At 32.8% G+C, this 20,618-nt stretch overlaps 3 protein-coding genes across 6 annotated transcripts; all 3 read left to right on the top strand.

Annotated features, from left to right (window-relative positions):
• The first annotated feature begins 1,587 nt into the window (after nucleotides 1-1,587).
• Nucleotides 1,588-16,079, top strand: LOC111283995 (glutamate receptor 1.2-like). Its single transcript, XM_089758743.1, has 9 exons — nucleotides 1,588-2,376; nucleotides 4,372-5,671; nucleotides 5,879-6,191; nucleotides 6,375-6,760; nucleotides 7,000-7,443; nucleotides 7,614-7,849; nucleotides 7,972-8,996; nucleotides 14,720-14,806; nucleotides 15,887-16,079. Exons 2-5 carry the CDS (start codon nucleotides 4,598-4,600, stop codon nucleotides 7,360-7,362), a joined length of 2,136 nt encoding a protein of 711 aa, XP_089614869.1. The 5' UTR covers nucleotides 1,588-2,376; nucleotides 4,372-4,597; the 3' UTR covers nucleotides 7,363-7,443; nucleotides 7,614-7,849; nucleotides 7,972-8,996; nucleotides 14,720-14,806; nucleotides 15,887-16,079.
• Nucleotides 9,015-16,639, top strand: LOC149519811 (uncharacterized). Of its 2 annotated transcripts, none has more exons than XM_089758747.1 (3): nucleotides 9,015-9,626; nucleotides 9,716-9,884; nucleotides 16,375-16,639. In XM_089758747.1, exons 1-3 carry the CDS (start codon nucleotides 9,515-9,517, stop codon nucleotides 16,565-16,567), a joined length of 474 nt encoding a protein of 157 aa, XP_089614873.1. In that variant the 5' UTR covers nucleotides 9,015-9,514; the 3' UTR covers nucleotides 16,568-16,639. The 2 variants fall into 2 exon arrangements, with proteins under 2 accessions (XP_089614873.1, XP_089614874.1); XM_089758748.1 differs by having other exon boundaries at nucleotides 9,017-9,626; nucleotides 16,371-16,559.
• A 143-nt stretch (nucleotides 16,640-16,782) lies between these two features.
• Nucleotides 16,783-20,454, top strand: LOC111283887 (uncharacterized). 3 transcript variants are annotated; one of them, XM_089758745.1, is made up of 6 exons: nucleotides 16,783-17,276; nucleotides 17,364-17,504; nucleotides 18,837-19,009; nucleotides 19,377-19,475; nucleotides 19,614-19,765; nucleotides 19,842-20,454. In XM_089758745.1, exons 3-6 carry the CDS (start codon nucleotides 18,839-18,841, stop codon nucleotides 20,218-20,220), a joined length of 801 nt encoding a protein of 266 aa, XP_089614871.1. In that variant the 5' UTR covers nucleotides 16,783-17,276; nucleotides 17,364-17,504; nucleotides 18,837-18,838; the 3' UTR covers nucleotides 20,221-20,454. The 3 variants fall into 3 exon arrangements, with proteins under 3 accessions (XP_089614871.1, XP_089614872.1, XP_089614870.1); XM_089758746.1 differs by having other exon boundaries at nucleotides 17,364-17,508; XM_089758744.1 differs by lacking the exon at nucleotides 17,364-17,504 and having other exon boundaries at nucleotides 16,788-17,276.
• The last annotated feature ends 164 nt before the right edge of the window (nucleotides 20,455-20,618 follow it).

Here is a 20,618-nt window from a genome sequence, read left to right as displayed (position 1 = left end):
TATTTATTTTTGAAAATTTTGAATTTTTGAAAGTTCTTAAGTAATTTTTTATATTTATTTTCGAAAATTTTTAAGAATTTTTGAAAATTTATTTTTAAAAGTTTTAAATCGAATTTAAATATTTTAATATGAAATATTATGAAATAAATAATAAACTAAATGAAAAAGTAAAAAGAACAAATATTTTATTTATGATTTTATACTTTTTAATTTCAAATGAATGAAAACTTTTTTTAAATTTAGCTTGATTAGATTTAAAATCTTTTTAAGGTTTTTGGTTAGAAAGAGAAAAGGGATGGGGTGAGAAAAAAAGTGAGATGAAGTGTTTGATTTTTAGATAAATGTGTTTTGAGTATGCGATGTGTTTGAGTAAAAAATAGCAACACGACATGAAATTTGCATCCAAGCTGGACCAAGCATTGTGTCCAAGTGGAAGAGCCAGTAGTCCTCTCCATTCTAAAGATACAAAAAAAGAAAAGGTTGTCCTTTGGCTCTGTCCCACATTTTGGTCTATGGGATGGATACCACTTTAAAGTAAAAAAAATAAAAAAACAAAAAAAAAAAATATCATTTATACTGTCAACCAGGCTTGGATTCCATAGCATGTCAGCACTGTTTGGTGTGACATATGGAAAGGGATGAGATTCCATACATTCTCCCATCCAATCATAAAGTAAAGGGTGTCTTGAGTGTTTGTTGGAGTGAAAATAGCAAAGCGATATGAAATTTGCATCCAAGCATTGTGTCCAAGTGGAAGAGCCAGTAGTCCTCTCCATTCCAAAGATACAAAAAAAGAAAAGGTTGTCCTTTGGCTCTATCCCACATTTTGGTCTATGGGATGGATATCACTTTAAAGTAAAAAAAATAAAAAAACAAAAAAAAACATATCATTTGTACTGTCAACCAGGCTTGGATTCCATAGATGTCAGCACTGTTTGGTGTGACATATGGATAAGGGATGAGATTCCTTACATTCTCCCATCCAATCATAAAACTATGCAAAGTTAGCACCTCATCCTTCTCAACCGCAACTTTCCCAGCAATTGATACTCTTCAGCCCACTCAATCAAGAAAATCTCTTCTTCTTCGAGTCCATCTTGGTTTATATTAGTACATATTTCTACTTCCAGTTTTCTTCTTTATCAGTCCTCTTTTAATTAACAAAATCAATCAATGGCTGCCACCACTTCTCCGATGGCGAGTCAGCTCAAGAGCAGCTTTACATCATCTGTTACAAGAGGACTGGTAGTCCCTAGGGGCATTTCTGGAGCCCCATTCAGAGTATCACCCGGCGAGATCAGGACACCTTGCTTCACTGTCAAAGCTGTTCAAGCAGACAAAGGTAAATGAGTGCTTGTAGAAACCTTCTTCTCAATGGTGTCTGGTCCCCTGATCAAGTCAGTAGTATTAGGCAAGTGAATTAAGTTCTATCATTTTCCCTCCTCTTTGCAGCCAACGTATCAAGTGATTCAACCCATCAACGGTGATCCCTCCATTGGAAGCCTTGAGACTCCAATTACATCAAGCCCTTTGATCGCATAGAAGGGGGGGGGGGGGGGGGGGGGGGGAGGGGGTCTGGCCTCGGCATCCTCCTGATGGGTCCATTCATTAAGAATGGCCCTCTAAGGAACACAGCTGTTGCAGGCCAATCTGGGTCCTTGGCAGCTGCTGGTCTCGTAGTGATCCTCACTCCTCAGCATTTGCTTGACAATGTATGGCGTTGCAACATTCAAGGAAGGAGAACCCTCAACAGCCCCAAGCCTCACCCTGACTGGGAGGAAGAAGGAGCCCGATATTTTGGACGATCTTTTGGAACCAACTACCCAAACTAATTATGATCAGATTCAGATGGTCTGTCATGGTGCAATAATGTGATGTTCAACTCTAATACTATGTTTCTCAACGCTAGCTAGCTGCATTGTGGTGACGGTCTCTTTCGTTCGCTTAGGCTACTTCCACGGAAGTTCCTTTGGTTGACGAGTTTAACAACAAAGTCAACGTATTACTTCCTATTTACATATAGGAAAACAGGATTTTCAGGCGTAATATTCAAACAAGAAAAAACAGCATTTGGCCAAATGAAGATGAAGAGAAAGAATCAAATGATGCTCTTATTTGCAGCCTACTTCAGCCTTCTCGGTAATCTGTGTGGCACCCAAGTAGCTGAATTCAGCAGGAACCAAAATGGTGTTAGCCTGGTGGACAAGGTTCATGTTGGAGTTATCCTCGATATGGGATCAATGGAGGGAAAGACTATCCTCAGCTGCGTTTTCATGGCGGTTTCTGATTTCTATAGCTTACATAGGGACCACCAACCGAGGATACTTCTCCACCCAAGAGACTCCAAAGGGGACCCTCTGCTTGCTTTGTCTGCCGGTGAGCTAGCTTTTTATTACTCTTATGGTAATTAATAATATTATAAAATATTACATTAATTACCACAAATTTTTACACTAATGATTTTCCGTAGGGTCGTATATATTATGATAAATTTTGAGAAACTATAGTAATTGATACGTAAAAAAATAAAATATATAATTTACATCTCCGAATGTTTAAATAATATATATTTTAATTAATGTTATGATACTATTAATTTAATTAATTTATATGATATTTAATCAATATAATTTTATTATATGTATATCATTTGTTAAATAAAAATGTTAAATATTTTATAAAATATATACATGACAAATAACCATTAATCAATTCTAAACTATTTTTAGGCTTTTCGATAAAAATATATATTTTTTCATATCTTTTTTATTGAAAAAAATATTGATAGTATTTATGATAAATACATAAATAATTAACAAATTAAAATTTCGATTAATATGATACATAAATTAAAAGGTTAGTATGTAAATTATATATTTTATGAAAGTTTAAAGTATAAATTATTTATTTTATTTCATTAGATTTTAATTTATACTTTTTTTTTTTCAAAATTCAATTACCTACATAGATACAATTGTTTTGGTCAACTATTACTGTATTTATTTTATACGGTATTCATTTTGCCACATCATTATTAGAGAAAATTTTTGTCTAACTTTGAAATGCTTGGCATTATTGAAGAAATTTCCTAGACCTTTTCTCTCGAGGGAAAAATCTCCGATATCTACGCATGTATATACGATACGTATATACATATGTATATTCCGTTTGTAATATGTATGTCGAAATCAAGTAAAATTAATGCCATAAAGAAATTAAACCGTAACCCGTAGAATGTATTTTACAGCCTAAGTGACTTAATAATACTAGGATTATTTCTTTCAAAAAAAAAATTAATTTCATTGAGAATATACAAATTTTAAATTAATTTTTCTCATAAAAAATTAATAAAACTTCGATATAAATTTAAACTATGTCTTATGTAACATTTTAATCCTATATCGAGATATTTTGAGAATCTATTATATAATATATAAATAGATGTTTAAATTTAAACTAATAAAATATTTTTTGTGAGATAAAATTATAAAATTAATAGAATAATTTATGAATACAACATCCGCAGTTATATTCTATATAAATAAAATTCATAGTTATATTATGTTATAAATTTTATACTTCTATGTACTCTATGTATCGATCATAGATTATATATCCTACAAATTTGTCTTTTTTTTTTTTAATTTTTCGTACAAGTTACAAAAGTATAAAAAAGATTATCTTTATATGTGTATTTAAGTTTTGCTACTTATATTTGATTTTATCTGATCATTGAACGAATATTTAAATCATTGAGTAAAATTAAGTAGAATTGAAATCGATTTAAAAATTAAAAGTTTCAAATTCAAATTTTAATCGTAACTCATAACATAATATAAAAATTAATTGGTTCTTTCAAATGAATTTTCAAGTGAAGAGAAAAAAATCTAAACAAAACTTACATGAAAATTTTTAAATAAAGTTTATGAAATTTTTTTATAAATAATTTAATAAAAAACTTAACAAAAAATCTAAATTGATAATTGATAGGGTTTAATGTGAAAATCAGTATTATATAAAAATTTTTATTTATAATTTAAATTTAATCAATACTTATTTAATAATAAAAATTCTATCAATATTTTTATTCAAAATATCTATATAAAAAATATATCAAAATTTTTTCAAATTTTATACACTTGATTTATATAATAAAACTTTTTAATTTATTGATTTTGATTTTTAATATTAATTTTTATTTAATAATTTTTAATAAAAAAATTTACGAATTTCACCTAAAATATTTCATCTAAACTTTTTTCGAAAAATCTTAATTTGGTTGAACTTGTCTAGGTACGAAGTTAGCAACTTAATATTTGGCTAAAAGTTGTGATTCGGGTTTTAACGTTTATAAAAATATTGCAAATCCAGCTTTTGAGCTCTTGGAAAATGCCAAAGTCCGAGTCATCCTCAGTGCTCAAACATCAATATTGGAAGCAAAGTTTTTGGCTGAATTCGGAGATAAGACAAAATTCCAGTAATTTCCTTTCCTGCTGCCTTTGGCTCTTCTCCACCCTTGAACAATTACCCACACTCCAATATTCCAATTGCACAAGATGAAACTGCTGAAGTTAAAGGAATTTGTGCTGTTATAGAAATGCACAACTGGGAAAATGTTATCCTCATCTATGATGATAATGACAATTGGAATGGTTTCTTTGAAGAGAGAAAAATTCACATTGCATATGAAAGCGCAGTGGCTACCTCAGCCCAAGAAGATCAAATCATTGAAGAACTTCATAAGCTGAAAGCAATGCAAACTGCAGTATTTGTTGTGCGTGTTTCACATGTCTTAGCATCTCGTCTTTTCTTAAATGCTAAAAGGTTGGGAATGATGAGCGAAGGGTATGCATGGATCGTGACTTCGAAGAGCATGAATCATTTTCAGTATTTGACAGATTCATCGATCTTTGAGTCGATGCATGGAGTCCTTGGTTTCAGGTCTTATATTACAGAATCGAAAGAGCTCCAGAATTTTACTTCAAGGATGATGAAAGAAGTCTATGATAAGGAGCTTGATGTAGTACAAATGATGAACCTAAGTTTATATGGTGTATGGGCTTATGATGTGGCTTGGAATCTTGCAAAAACAGCTAATAGCTTGGTTCTTAAAACTCCTGAAATCAGTGATCCACATGCCAGATTGAACTGGATGGATTTTGACAACTCCGGGACAAATATTCAAGGTTCGATACTTCTGCAAGAGATGTTCCAAAACAATTTTCAATTCATTCTAATTTCAAACACATTTGAAATAGTAAATGTGATGCGTGAAGGGGAAAAGAGAGTCGGTTTTTGGACTTCTGCAGGCAAAATCACCAAGAAATTACAAGGATCCACACATGGAAGGCATCTGTCTTCCATCAATGACCTTGAAACAATAATCTGGCCTGGTGGGACTTCAACCATTCCCAAAGGTCGGATGATGCAAATGAGTGGTAACATCCTAAGGATCGGTGTTCCAGTAAAAAAAGGGTTTACGCAATTGGTGAAAGTGGATCGTGATCTTCAAACCAATACTACGATTGCCACTGGTTTCTGCATAGATGTTTTCAAAGCTGCATTGGAGGGTTTGAAGTATGAAGTGCAATATCAGTTTGTCCCCTTCGTGCAGGATAGTAACAACATTGGTGGGAATTACGATGATCTTGTTTACCAAGTTTATCTCCAGGTATGATTCTTAATTCTTAATTTTGTAGTTTGTCTGGAGATAATCTGTTCTAGAATCTAAATTAAGACGGAAGTTCCACTATATATATTAACAAAAATTATCTGGTTCATAACAATTATGGACTAATTTAATATAGTACTTTTCTCCATGCAACTTGCTTTTTATTGACCTGTGATTTTTTTTTTTACATGTTGGATGACAAAATAGAAGTATGATGCTGTTGTTGGGGACACAACGATAACAGCAAATAGATCTTTGTATGTGGATTTTACTTTGCCATATACTGACTTAGGGGTCGGAATGGTAACTCGGCTAACTCTGAAAGAAAGCAGAAACTTGTGGATTTTCTTGAAGCCACTTACACGAGAACTCTGGCTAACAATTGTTGGAGTTTATCTCCTAACGGCATTGGTCATTTGGCTGATTGAACGTCCTGCACCTATTGAACAAGGCCCTCAATCTCATCGGCAAGTTGGAAGGATACTTTGGTTCTCCTTCTCCATCCTTGTTTTTGCACATTGTAAGCACTCTCATGCATCCGTGTTACAATCCAAAGTAAGATACATGTTGAGACTGAAATGCCTGATGAATTACAGACAGATTGGTCCATTGTTCAACAATATCAGGCAGTTGGGTGCTCACAAAGTTCATCTAGCAGGAAATTTTGTACATTCGAGTTGACATTCTTTTAATGTGATTGCAGGGGAAAAATTATCAAGCAATTTGTCAAGATCCATGGTTCTCTTGTGGGTGTTTGTAGTGTTCATATTGGGTTCAAGTTACACCGCCACTTTGACATCAATGATGACAGTCCAACATCTTGAATTGAACTCAAAGATGAGCAATATAGGACATCAAGCTGGTCCTGTTACCCAAGAAGTTATCAGCAATCTAAATTTTGTAAATACTAGCTCTATATGGTTTTTTTCACCTGAAGATTATGCAAACGCTTTGTCAAAAGGTAGTAAGAATGGTGGCGTCTCTGCTATCATTGATGAGATACCATACATCAAGATCTTCCTAGCAGAGTATTCTGCTCATTATTCCATGATCGGGCCCATAATGCCTACCACCAATGGATTTGGCTTTGTAAGTTATCAATTCCTCTAGAATCCTGCGAGCATGCATTATTCAAAGAAATTGTTAATATGAAATGCAAAATTAACCGACTTAATATAAATGCTGTATACGTGTTAACCGTGTGGTCTCTTGGTAGAGTATCGAATTCTTAATTTCAATAATTTGATTTAATCTCAGACGGCCTCATTTAAAAAAAAAATGCTGCAGATTATCAGTCCTGGTGTTTAACTTTATGTCAAAATTTTCAGGTTTTTCCCAAGGGTTCACCCTTGGTCCCTGACATATCAAGGGAAATTGCAAAACTACGAGAAGATGGGAGGCTTCAAATGCTTGAAAATGCGTGGTTCAAAAGTCCGACGGCTTTTGCCTCAGGGGAAACATCAAACAGTGTCAATCCACTTACAGTAGGTGACTTTCGTGGTTTGTTCCTTATCAGCGGAACCTTTTCAGCTTTAGCCTTTCTCTTGTTTTTTGGTTCTGTGATTCACAGAAACTGGCATATTGTGACAAATTGGAGACGACCCGAGTTTGTAAAACAGTATGTCTCCATGATAATTTCCAAAAGCAGTAGAGAATCCAATATAATACACCCACAGTTTGCTGATGTATAAGTTTGTTAAGTAATACATTACCAGCGTTCACTACATGCATCGTTGAGAACAGAAGCAGTTATCCATCGGGCTTAACTCCAGGTTCTTCTTTGGATTATCTTAAAGTGAAGTTAAATTACAATCAATATTATTGTGTGGTACATAAATTTGGATTCAAACCCCCCCCCCCCCCCCAAAAAAAAAAAAAAAAAAAGATATTTGGTTTGGGTTTAGATAAAAACATCAGAGATTCTAACATCAGGTTTGGACAGGGCAGACATCGGCAGCAAGAAAACGCCAGAACCGCAGGACAGTGTCGTAATCCAAGCAAGTTGGGGGCATTTTAGTGAATCTATCACTACATAAAGGACACACTTATTTTCAGGCCCACGCCCAGTCCCCATCACGTGAACTCACATCCATATTTGACTTCCCAGCAACCTCCTACAATGACCCTTCTAGCCTCCCGTCCTCCCTGTACGTTTTCTTCACCCGCCTTAAACCCAAGGTAAGAATCCGGTACAGTTGTGAACACCGAAAGGACTAATTTGGTCTTGTACTCTTTGTACTTTAGTGTTTTTGGTCTCTTTAATGAATTAATGTTATCATGTCTTGTACCTAAATACAAAGTGTAAGATTTGGACCGTTGGATCAATCCATTAGTATCCTGATCCCAGACAAAGAGGCGGATATCCAAACGGTACCTTCAAATCACCAATTACGCCAAAGCTCTTTTCACACCTTGGTAATTGTCACTAATCAGTCCTTTTCCTTATGTTTATCTTCTTGTTCTTTTCTTTTACTGGGATTGGCTTGAAAACTGTTGAAATTATCCATTGTTTTTCATCTTTAATCTTCTTTTCTTGTCTTCCTTTTTTGGAGAAACTCTCTCATTGCTATCACTTTTCTTTCCTCCAAAAGTTTGGTTTTGACTATGCAGCAGTTCAAGTGACCAAGTGGTGCTTTCTGCTTCATTTTTGTGGTTTCTTTGTGCTTTAATATCAACTTTTTATGTTTTTTTCCTAATTGAAGAATTGGGTTTGGATCTGGGAATTCAGGTTCAAAGTTGTTCATAAAGGGTGTTTGGAACTTTGTTTAGATTCTCTCTTTTTTTAGTGAATTTTAAGGTTAGGGTTTTCTATGCTTGTAAAGTTTTAGCATATTTGAACCTTTGTGCTTTGAATTGTTTTACTAAGACTTGGTTTTTAGGCTTGAGTGAGGAAACTGAACTTTTTTTCTTCTAGAAATGTTAATAGTGTTTTAGTTTGGACTTGGTCTTGATTGCTGGAAATATGTAGAAATCAAAGACTTGAAAATTTTGGTTTATTTCCGACGTTGTTGGAGTTTTAACCATAGTAGTGGTTGTTGAAACAACCCTTGATTTGTTGACCTTTCATTTATCTCCTTTAAGTTTTGATTTAGCAAATTCAGCTGTTCACTTTAATTTTAAAATCCAATGAAAATTTCTAATTTGCTTTTGATTTTTTAATAGAAAAATTTACAGATCTTGAGATGTGTGATAAGTTTTGTAAATACTTCATTTTTAGTCCTTGTAAATTGTTTATAGCTTAATCTAAGTCTTCATAAAATGCACGATTACATAGAAAAGCTCCCCCTTTTCTAGCTTGTGAGCTATGGAGACTCCAGAATTTCCGGTGAGTTTCTGGTGATTAACCTGATGCATTTATAATGAAAAATATAGATAGGATTGTAAAGGGTCGCAAGTTATTTTCTTGTCATTTAGATCAAAGTCATCATCTGTCACTGCATGTGATATCACTTCTTTTCAGTATCAATGCTTACAAAATTATGTTTTATGTAAGAATAATATCTTGTTACGAATTCTAAGCTGTTAACTTGATATTTTAACTTTTGGTTATCCACATGTGTTTTTAATTATCCGAAGTACAAAATCCTGTCTGTTGAAAAGAAATTCCATCTCCTTCATTTATGTTAGCAAACATTACATGTTTCTGTCAGCAATACTGTATTAGATCAGTCCTTTTTGTCTTTGGTACTATTCCTAGGGAAGAAATGTTCTTAGATGTCAAACTGTCAATATGTCTATGGAGATTTTTTGCATAGAGCATTATGTAGTTATGGATGATTTCTGGATGGAATACTCGATTTTTTTGACATTTGTTATGCTTAATTTTTCCGGATTGTTAGAACCATGAGTTTTGGATTCATTTCTACTGCTTTTGGGTCAATGGAAGCTGAATTTATGACCTTCTATGACAGTTGTATTATTTTGACATTCAAAACAGCTTGTGCTTTCTATATCAGTAAGCAAACTATTATATTTAGTGCATCTTTTCTGTTAACTAATGCTTCTTTGCAACATATTCTTAAAATGTCGCAATTTTCTTTGCAGATTTTAGTTTGAGATTTGGCACATTATCAATTGACAACGAGAGAGAGCACGTTTGTCAACATTCATGCAAGGACATGGATGTGTACAAACGTGCTCTCTATCGTTGTCATATGATCTGTACAAAGCTGTCTTTCTCAATATCTATGTCTATTATTGCAATAGCTAGCAGGTGATTCTAATTACTTATTCAGCTTGAATATCAAATTTGCTACAATTTTTTTTAAAGAAACATTAATAATCAATTGCTTGCTATTGTAGTAATAAATGTTGTTTACATTTACCTATACTTCTTTCTAATCATTTATCAATGGTTGGTATATTAATTTTCTGCCCGATTCATTCAATGCTTCATCTACTTGTATATATTTTTTGTTTGATCATTCATTAATGCCTGCGTTGCTATATAAAATTTGAGTTTTGGGCTGATAAGAAATAACATAAAAAGAAAATGACTGTAGCTGAGATGAAGATAGTTAAATGGACGTTTAGTAAGACTAGAAGAGAAAAAAATCATAAATGAAAAGATTCGAGGAAAATTATGGGTAGTATGAATTGAGGAAAAGATGAGAGAGGGCTGTTTAAGATAGTTTAGACATATGATATGTAGGCCTATATGTGCATCAGTTATGAAAAATGAGCTTCTAGATTTAGAAGAGACCAAAACTTTTATAGGTAGATCACGAAAGATGCGGGTGCAAGTAATAAGAAATGATATGAAGGATAAAGAAATAGATGAAAATATGATTGTTGATAAAAATAAGTGGCTCAAAAAGATTCAAAACTACAGCAAAGCTATCCAAAGTACAAAGACTAAACTTTGTGATAGCCAGTTCTAAGACAAGCTGAAAGTTTGGATTTTGAACAGTAATAATCCAATATGGTCTTCATGACCATTAATTGGAGCAGGACACCTAACTGACCTGCCCCTTTGTTGTTCTTTTTATTTTTGGGAGGGGTGGATTGTTGGAAAAGGCCATGCTGTCCATGATGGAGCATGGAGCATTGATAGAATTGGTTCAAAAATTTTAATCCTCATTTGAAGCCAAAGACCAAGGTGATTTCAACAGGTCTTTAGTATTATAATTTATCAGCTAAGTTGATTTTTGGTGTGTAAGAGTATTTTAGTAATTTTGTTGTCTTCCAGCAATAGGCTTTGTTGTGGTCTACTTGGTCTAGTATTGGGTTTACTTAGGTTTTTAGGGCTTTTGTTTTTGAAGTAGTCTTTTTTTTTAGTCCCGAATCTACCCTTAAACCTCCCTATCCCATTATATACCCGGTTGAAGAGGACATTACCCTCCTAAGCTCTTTCGAATCTGTAACCTTCAAGTGTCAATTCCATGAGATACCAACTGATCTAAGGAATAGTTGGTTTGTTTTTGAAGTAGTCTAGAAGTCTTTATAAGTACCTATATGATTTTCATATTTCTCCAGGCTTTTGTTTAAGGAAATTGATATTACTTTGGTTTATCTAGGCATATATATATATATATATATATATGTATGTATGTATGTATGCTTAGAAAGATAGTTCGTGCTCTTTGCTCTCTTTGCCATCTTCTTCTCTCTTTATTGCTGCACTCTCAGCATACTACTGTTCATAGCACAAAATAGCCCTTTAAACTGCTATATTCATATTTTGCTAGTGCATGAATTTCTAGCACACTTTTGATTCACAGTTGATTCAATCCAGAATTGATTCTGAAATGTTAAGGTTTTGTTTTATCATTGCTATAGACTCAAAACCCTTTTCTACCCTTAGCCCACCATCATAAGCCCTAATAAGGTAGGTTTCCTCCAGATCTAGAGCTGCTATAAATTGCAGGTTTTGAAAGTTTAAGGATTTTATTTTAGTGTTTTCCTTGTGTTAAGAGTTTTTTTAGTCAAATTGGATAATATCCTATTGATGGTCTGAATCTTTGTTGAAGTCCTTCTTGGATTAGGAATGATAGCAGCCTACATATATACTTATGTTTTTGCTTTTCCTTGCAATAAAGAACAAGTTTACGATGTTTTCTTTGGACTTTCCGTCTAGCAAATTCTAACCAATCCTACTTCAGGGAAACCATCAGATTTCAACCATAACCCTAATTTATGAACTTTAGAACCTAGGGTTAGTGCAAAACCCATATTTTGATAAATTTCTACCACATTTTTCTGGGATAACTGAAATGGTTCATTCACCAAAAGGAAGCAAGAATGTTGGATAACTTACTATAATGAGTGCAAAAGCTGTAGAATAGCATTGACCCAATAGCAACAAACAGAGAGAAAATCAAGACATAGCCCTCATGAAATGGCAAAACAAAACATCTAATGTTCAATCAAACCCCAACTTTGGCAGAAAGCTTTAGTTGAGGCTTGTTGTTTATATTGGGGAGACAGTTGAATGTAACTTCCATGATATCAGCTGAAATACTTGGAGGGAGCTGAGGACTTTTTTCCATACTCCCTGGTGTTCCTTTGTTTCCAAATAAAGGAGATATAGCCTGAACAAGCGACCTTTAGGATGACTGTTAATTAGGTTTTGCCTTTTTATGAATATTTTTGCCACCAAAGCTAACAATCCATGTCCATAATCCCTAGTTGTTTTTACTTCATATAAATACGAGGGCGTAAAACCCAAATTTACCATTGCACTTAGGATACAACAACAACAAACTAAGTCTTGTTTCTGATAACTTTGGGGTTGCTTGTATGAAAGGTAAAAAAAAAAAAAAAAAAAGAATCATGTTAGGTCATAGTTTGGAATCATCTTTTGCATCACTCATTTCTAAAAAAAATAATTTTTTTATCTATTTTCTTTACCCATAAGTCATTTCTTATTACTTGCATCCAAGTATTTCATAGTCTATCTCTAGAAGTTTTAGTCTATTTTAAATCCAAAAACCCATTTCTTCTAATTAGTGCATAGATAGGCTTACGTTTTATATGTCAAAACCATCTTAAATGGCCACTCTTATTTTTTCCTCAATTCAGACTACTCTAAGCTTCTTCAAATCTCTTCATTTTTTATTTTATCTCTTCCAGTCTTACCACACATCCATCTAAATATCTTCATTTTAGCTACGCTTATTTTCTTTTTATGTTGTTTCCTAAAGGTCTAACACTTAGTCCCATATAACAAAGCTAACCTTACAATTATTTTATATAACTTCACCTTTAATTTCAAAGGCATGTTATGATCACACAACATACTCGACACATTTCACCACCTCATTCATCTTGCTTGAATCATATGATTTACATTTCTTTTTATCTTAGCATCACTCTAAATCTCAGATATTGAAAATGATTACTCTTAGGTATTACCTCACCATCCAATTTAATCACATTAGCACTCTCTTCACTATGACTTCTAAACTTACATTCTATATATTCAGTTTTAGATTTACTCAATTTAAAGCATCATGACTCCAATGATGCCATCATAATTCTTATTTTATATCAGGGTCATCACTAGTTTCAGCAGCTAAGATTATATCATCGACAAATAACATATACAATGACACCTTATCTTAGATATGTCCAGTGAGCTCGTTTGTAATTAATGCAAAAAGAAATAGACTTAGTCTTAAGCCTCAATGTAATCCTAAGGTAATTGGAAAGCTTTCAGTCAAGTCCTCAAATGTCTTCACATTTGTTACAAATCTTTTATATTTATCTTTAACTATGTTAATGTACTTTAAAAAAACTCCTTTCTTCATTAAGGCCAACCAAAGTACCTTTCGAGGAATTCTATCATATGTTTTCTCAAAGTTGATAAATGCCATATATAGATCTTTTTTTCTCTCTCGAAAACTTTCTAATAAAAGCCTCAATAAGTGAATTGCATTTGTAGAGCATCCTTGAAAAAATCCAAATTGTTTTTCAAAAATAGTGACCTCATATCGCAACTTACATTCAATTACTCTCTCACAAAGTTTCATAATATGACTCATAAGTTTTATTCCTTCATAGTTTAGGGTAATAAACCTACATTCAATTACTACCATTGTAATTACGGTAATTGATCAAATTTAATACTCATCTTTGAATGGGTATAGTTTTACCATTATATAGTTTTAATTTGGTTTAAAAGTGATTAAAAGTTATCGATAAAAGAATATTTCACGAGGAAATAAAAGAATATTCTACAAAGTATTCTAACTCCAAATTGGAAAGTGAAATTGCACCTGTTCAAAAATGGGTAAATTTGATCCATCATTGAAAGTAGAGTGGTAAATTTGGACATTATCCCAATAGCTAGCAATTTTTTTACTATAGCGATCAACCTGCTTAGCTAGTAATTTGTACAAATGTACATACTTCTTTACACTTTAATAGGCCATTGCTTTTGTTTACTTACTCTTGGGAGGCTTACATAACTTGTCAGAAGAGAGAACCTGAATGAACTCTTCCAATATAAAACACTTCCGGCTGACTAGATTAAAGTGAAAATTATAAGGAGTTCTATAATATGTTCATGTTATTTAAAGCCTCTACTTATGGTTTAATTAGGTTTTCTTGATTACTTATCCTCCTTGTAGAGGCTATTTTATTAGTTCATGTGATAGTTATTTTATTAATTATCTTCCTTGTTATAGGCTATGTTCATGTTATTTGACACTTGATGATCAAGATCAAGTTGTTATTTGTTATGTATCTTATGCTGCAAGAAACGATAAACTGTTATTTCATATATAAGATGTACGAAACAGTTATGGTGTTGTCTTATCGGAGCAATTTTGTGCCTATAAAAACATCACAGTGGTTGTAATCTTAATTTTTCATGGCCTTATTGTTTATAATAATTGTCAAATACTAAGTCATGGCAGAATCTACCTCATTTCTAACTAGAAGTTTTAATTCAATTTACAATTTACAAGGTACTGGAGAAGTTGTAAAGTCACTTTTCTCTGTTTATTTTTGTTTCAATGTATTCATTTGTAGCATGATCTACACTTTTGTATCCATAAATTATATGCATGGTAACTTACATTTTGTAATCTAATCTTACTGTTGTAGGTATCTGAAAGATTTTGCTCAGGTGCCTATGAGAAAGTTACACAAATAATTTTGTTCTTCAGGCTGTGTAGTATTATAATTTACGGGGTAAGCCTATGGAGAGTTTTGTCCATAAATGTCGTCTTTAGTGCAGAGAAGAGAAGCCTAGTAAGAGAATCTGCACTTCTTTCTACTTTGATTCTGGTCACATATAAAGGATGGCAAAAATTTAGGATATTTTCTGTAGTGTAAAAATCTGTGACAAATATAATGGTGTCTAACAATGGTAATTCTTGAAAACATAATTTGCCATCTGCATCCATCTCAATTTATCTAGGTAGGAAGATTTTTTCTAAAAAACTTGTGTTATCGGTTAAGTGCATGTCGGGGATAAGAAAACAATGCAACAAAGTCTTACTTCCTATAAACTATTGTGTTTTAATACTTTTGCAAGGCATTATGGAGTATGAACTGAAAAAGAACATCTTGAGTTGATGTTATGCTTAGTGACCAGTGGGTGATAGTAGCTGAGACCTTGCTTTACAGTGTGCATCTTAGCAAATGAAAGTTGGTCTAGACAACGTGTAAAAGTGGTGAGCATTGTTCAGTGAGGCATTCTGGTGAAATTAGATCCAAGATTTCAAAGAGCTATTTCATGGTTCTCTACTTTCCTATATGTAAACAGCCACTCAATCAAAAAGTTTTAATTGTTAGGTGAGAATTGAAGAATAGTTTCTACATTCACTAACATGATCCCTATGTTTAAATCGCTTGGTTGAAAGCGTCGACAAAGAGGTTTTGGTACGTCATTAAGAACCAGTCAACCTAAAACCTAAAGATGTTAGGTTAGGTTTTAATAAGAACTTTTACTGTCAATGCACTAAGGTTTCCAACATTAGTGCTTTAGATCTTATATGCCATATGTGTGCTTTAGATTAGACCACCTTTGACCATGTTTTGTTGTTGTTGCTGATTGAAATTTGGTTGATTTGTTATTGACTCATCGCAATAAAAGCTGTTGGAGTTCATTATCAGTTTCTTCCATCTTTATGCTAACATTAGAACTGTATTCAATTGATAGTTGATTTACATGCTTATTAGCATTGGATAGATATTTTCATCTGTAAGTATTCGCTACATCTTTCGCTCTATTCTTCCATTTGTTAGCATTTTGATTCTCATATACAGAAATATTGAGTTGCCGCGAAAAGGACTAGTCTTAAGGAATTCAAGATTCATATGCTCCTCTCTAGTGTTTAAACTTGCAGACATTAATGTGATGGTAAATTTTTCTAGATAGACTGCTTTGTAACTCTGATGGTAGGACCATTGGTGCATTTTTAACATGTCTTAATATGACTTGTGACTTGATATTCTTTTAATCATTTTCTTTGGATCATAATTCATGTTGCTTTGTATGATTTTATATGTATTCCATTTATGATTATTTCATCTTATAGCATTTTTATTTTGTTTCGGTTATGGTCGGGTAATGAAGTCATTTCTTACTGGCATGATTGATCTTGCCTGCATGAAAGAAGCTCTATGCTTGGAAATACATGCAATTAGATGTTAGATTTTCATGTTACCCGCAGCTTCTTTATGAGGCAACATGTTGCTGATTGATAGAAAGGCGTGCACTTCTAATCTTGTATAGCATTTCTATTGTCAGCCAGTACTGCAATCTGGAATTTATCGAATAGGTTGAATTGTGAACTGCTTCAACCTTTTCATGGCTTACTTCCTGTCCTGGATGCAAGATCCTTCAAGTGGGGAAATATCCATGAGCATTGTTTTTCATGGCTTACTGCTGATTTTATGTTACTTAATGGCTTACTGTACGGCTTAATTTATCTCCTAACGACTTAATTTATCTTGTAAATTGATGTAGTTAAATTTATCGTATCATCAATTAAATTTAAATATTAATTCAAAGTTTAATCAGTATAAATTTATTTATAAATTTTTTTAAAATTATAATTATAATAATTTTTTTAATCATTACTATAATAATATTTATTATTATTTTAATTCTCATCTGGATTAATTTGAACCTCCAAATAAATCTTAAGATGAATAAAACAAAGGAATGAATAACTAAATTTGTACTTATGATTTTTTTTATAATTAAAATGGTCAATAACTAAACCTTAATTATTAAAATTAAAAATATTTTTTAGAATGACGTGATAACGTAATGGAAAAAGCTTTTTGAGGCTTGAGTAAGATTTTTCAAAATTAAGTTTTGTTCAGTTTATTATTTTAAATTTATTTTATTTTAATTTAACTTTAAAATATATTTATATATTAAAAGTATTAATATGAAATGCTCTTATTTTTTATTCATATTTTTCAAAATAGGCCGGTCTAACTGATGGCGCCTGAGTGGCCCGGGTCCGGGCTTGAGATTAAAAGTTACGTGGATTCTTCTACAGCTGGTGAGTAAAACGACGACGTCTTCGGACGTTGAGGTACAAAAGACCGGTGTCTCCGTACGCGGCCTTGTATTAGCGACTTTGAGCCAAAGCTTCTACGACAAAGTAACAGAACAGGAACAACCGACAAACAGATACGAAAGGTACTATCCCTTTCTCTTTGCAAAGACATATTATTCGGTTATTACTGTATGCAATGTAAATGTAATACAATGGTATTGAAAACCAAGGATCTGATCTGGGAATCACTTACAATCTTCTACTCGTGTCCGTCCTTGAACTGAATTTTGATGTTGCTGAGAAAGCAGAGTTTGCATAACAGAAAAATGTAGTGTTTGTTGCAACCTAAGGGGCTGGTTTGGTTCGAAAATGTGGGTATTGCTCTAAATTTTAAATCTTTGTGATTTTTTTTATTGATTGGGAATTTGGATTAAGACAAGAGGATCATCATGTAACACTGGAAAATGTGTTGTTTTAGTGACAACACGTGGCTTTGGTTTTGTATTGCCCTTGCATTTTTATTGTGGGATTTCTTTTTCTTTTCTTTTTTTTTTTGTAATTGTGAGCTTGGCTAGAGTCTTTTACTGAATCAAACCTGATAGGATTGTGTAGCATAAAACCTATATATAAATCTAAAAAAATTTTACATATTTTTTAACAATTGATTTCAATATATCTAAGGGATGAGATTAAACCATTTTTTTCTATTTTTTACTTGTCTCTCTCTTCCCTTGGATTGATTGAAATTAATGGTTCAAAAATGTGTGAAACTTTTTTAGTTTTACATTGTGTAAATTAATCTGTTTTCATATATATATATATATAAAATAATATAAAAATAGAAATGAATATTAATAACATTAATAACAAATAATATAAATTAATAATAACTTGTAATTTGATTAATTGATAATCATTTGAGTTGGACTTCTTATGTCAAGATACGGATCAAATAATAAATATTCCTTTTTAGGTGGTCTGCAAGCTGCTGCTCAATCAATTAGTTATGAAATAACATTAACTCTATTTGTTTAATCAATATCTCTACATGTGATTCGTTGAAATATAAGCTTTTCTTTTCCCTATTCCTTTCATTCTAGAAAATAAGCTGAATGGATTGAATAGATATCTTCATTTTTTATTATCCTTCAAGTTGATAAACCAAATTAGATAGTTTTATATATATATATATATATATATATATATATATATATATATATATATGCTGTTGTATTATTCTGACTGGATCCTGATTATTGTCTAAGCTATGTACTTTGTTGACACATCTACCATTGATTTCTGAATGTTTGTTTTTGATTTGAAGAATGTAGGTTGCTTAGGTAGAAAACCCAATGGTTTAAATAAGAGAGTTATAAATTGATCTAAACAAAAAGGTTGTCTAGTCTCAATGTGGTTGTGATAGAAGAATAAGCATCCTAGCCTTGCTGGACAATATTTTGAAATTTTGCCTTAATCAAATGTTAATTTCTCTGATTCTCTCTTTATCTGTAATTTTCTTTTTCAAGCAAATGAATAATCCTTGTGTCTGTAAAATGCTGCTATGCAAGTCATATGATTCCTCCTTTCCTATTCCTACCCTGTGATTGTCATTGCTGGAGGGAGCTCTCAAATTCTTCATGTCTATTTGCGTTACAGCATTCACTTGCAACCTCTTCTTGATATGCATATATTGTCTATAACAGAGATGCACGATAATCTAGGACCCTTTCCTGGAGTGTCAGGACCGCCACTATATACCCCATCCAATCCTTTTGGGAATGCATTTTATGGAGCTGGTTCTGGACTAATTCGAGGAGGATTAGGGGCATATGGAGGGAAACTTTTTGGGTCAGGCTCTGATTACGTACAAAGCAATGTAAGTTGGAACTTATTGCAACATCAACATGACGCAAAAGTAAATTCCTGATATTATGCATGGTAGTTAACCATTCTTTCAAATATCTTTCTTGTGCCTCATTTTAGTAAATGCATTACAAGTCCAGGAATTTTGTTTTTCTTCTAGGGCAACAAAACTGCACTGATTTAGAAGTTTTTTAAAAGCCTAATGGTATCATTTTTGGCATTCTGATAGCTCAATAATTCTATGAGGTAAAAGTAACCTCCTGAGCATTGGGCCCCTCCCGTTTTAACCATTTTGGTAGATGAGTTTTTACGTGAAAATTTTGTATATTCTATGATCATGAATTCAACAGGTTTCTTTGTAATCTGTTTTCATTTGACAGATAAGCAAGTACTTCTCTGATCCTCAATATTACTTCCAAGTGAATGATCATTATGTCAGGAATAAACTGAAGATTATTTTGCTTCCTTTTCTACATAGAGTAAGCACAAATTTCTGTTGTTGGCTTAACTACCTCAATCTTTCTTCCATTGGCAACAAAATTTTACATATATATACACACACACACACACACACATATATGTGACAAAGATTCTTTATTATTTTTTTGTGCGTTTAGGGTCACTGGACAAGAATTACAGAGCCAGTTGGAGGCAAGCTCTCGTATAAACCTCCAGTTAATGACATAAATGCCCCTGATTTATACATTCCATTTATGGCATTTGCTACCTACTTGGTTCTTGCCGGCATCTCATTAGGCCTTTCAGGAAAGTAAGTTAGGACACTGGGAATGCTCTCAGAGCTTCGAAGTTTATCCTTATATAACATCTTCAATTATTCATGCCAGGTTTAGTCCGGAGGCCTTGAATTGGCAGTTTGTTAAAGGGCTGATGGGCTGGTTTCTGCAAGTGATGCTGCTGAAGATATCATTGCTTTCTCTAGAGGGAGAAGAGGCCCCATTGCTTGACATGATAGCATATGCTGGATATTCTTTCAGTGGGATATGTGTGGCCATGGTGGCACGGATCGCTTCAAGCTATTCATATTACTTAATAGTTTTGTGGATATGTTTGTGCATGGGCACCTTTCTGGTGAAGACAATGAAAAGAACTCTATTTGCAGAGATCAGAAGTTATGATTCAAGCAAGCACCACTATCTCTTGCTCTCCATTGCTGTTGCTCAGTTTCCTTTAATATTCTGGCTCAGCAACCCTACTGGGAATTGATTTTTCTGAAGCAATTCATCGAGTTTGTTCACCTTTCCCTTGATGGTTCCCCTTGCTGATAGTATTTTATTCTGTCTACAGCATAGCTTGAGTATTAGCAATTGAATTCTTTTCTATCACATAGCAGGAAGATTCTTTGTAACCCAAAATTATGTATGATCTGCTATTTGATTGGCGAGTTGAGTTTTGGATATCAAAAACTTGATCTAATCAAAAAAATTTTCTTTACTGTGCTGATTTTTAGCCTCAGATTTTTTTCCAATCAGAAAAAAAAAAAGAAAAAAAAAAAGAGAGATAAAAGTAACTTGAACTCTGTTCATCTGGTAATTGACAGATTTATTGATAATCTAATCATCACCACATTATTATGGATCACAACTATATATTACTGTGCAGGT

This window comes from Durio zibethinus, chromosome 3 (assembly GCF_047325235.1).
Source record: "Durio zibethinus cultivar Kanyao isolate XHJ-2024 chromosome 3, ASM4732523v1, whole genome shotgun sequence".
Lineage (NCBI taxonomy): Eukaryota > Viridiplantae > Streptophyta > Magnoliopsida > Malvales > Malvaceae > Durio > Durio zibethinus.
Note: the sequence above shows the minus strand (reverse complement) of the source record. Positions and strands in the feature narration are given on the sequence as shown.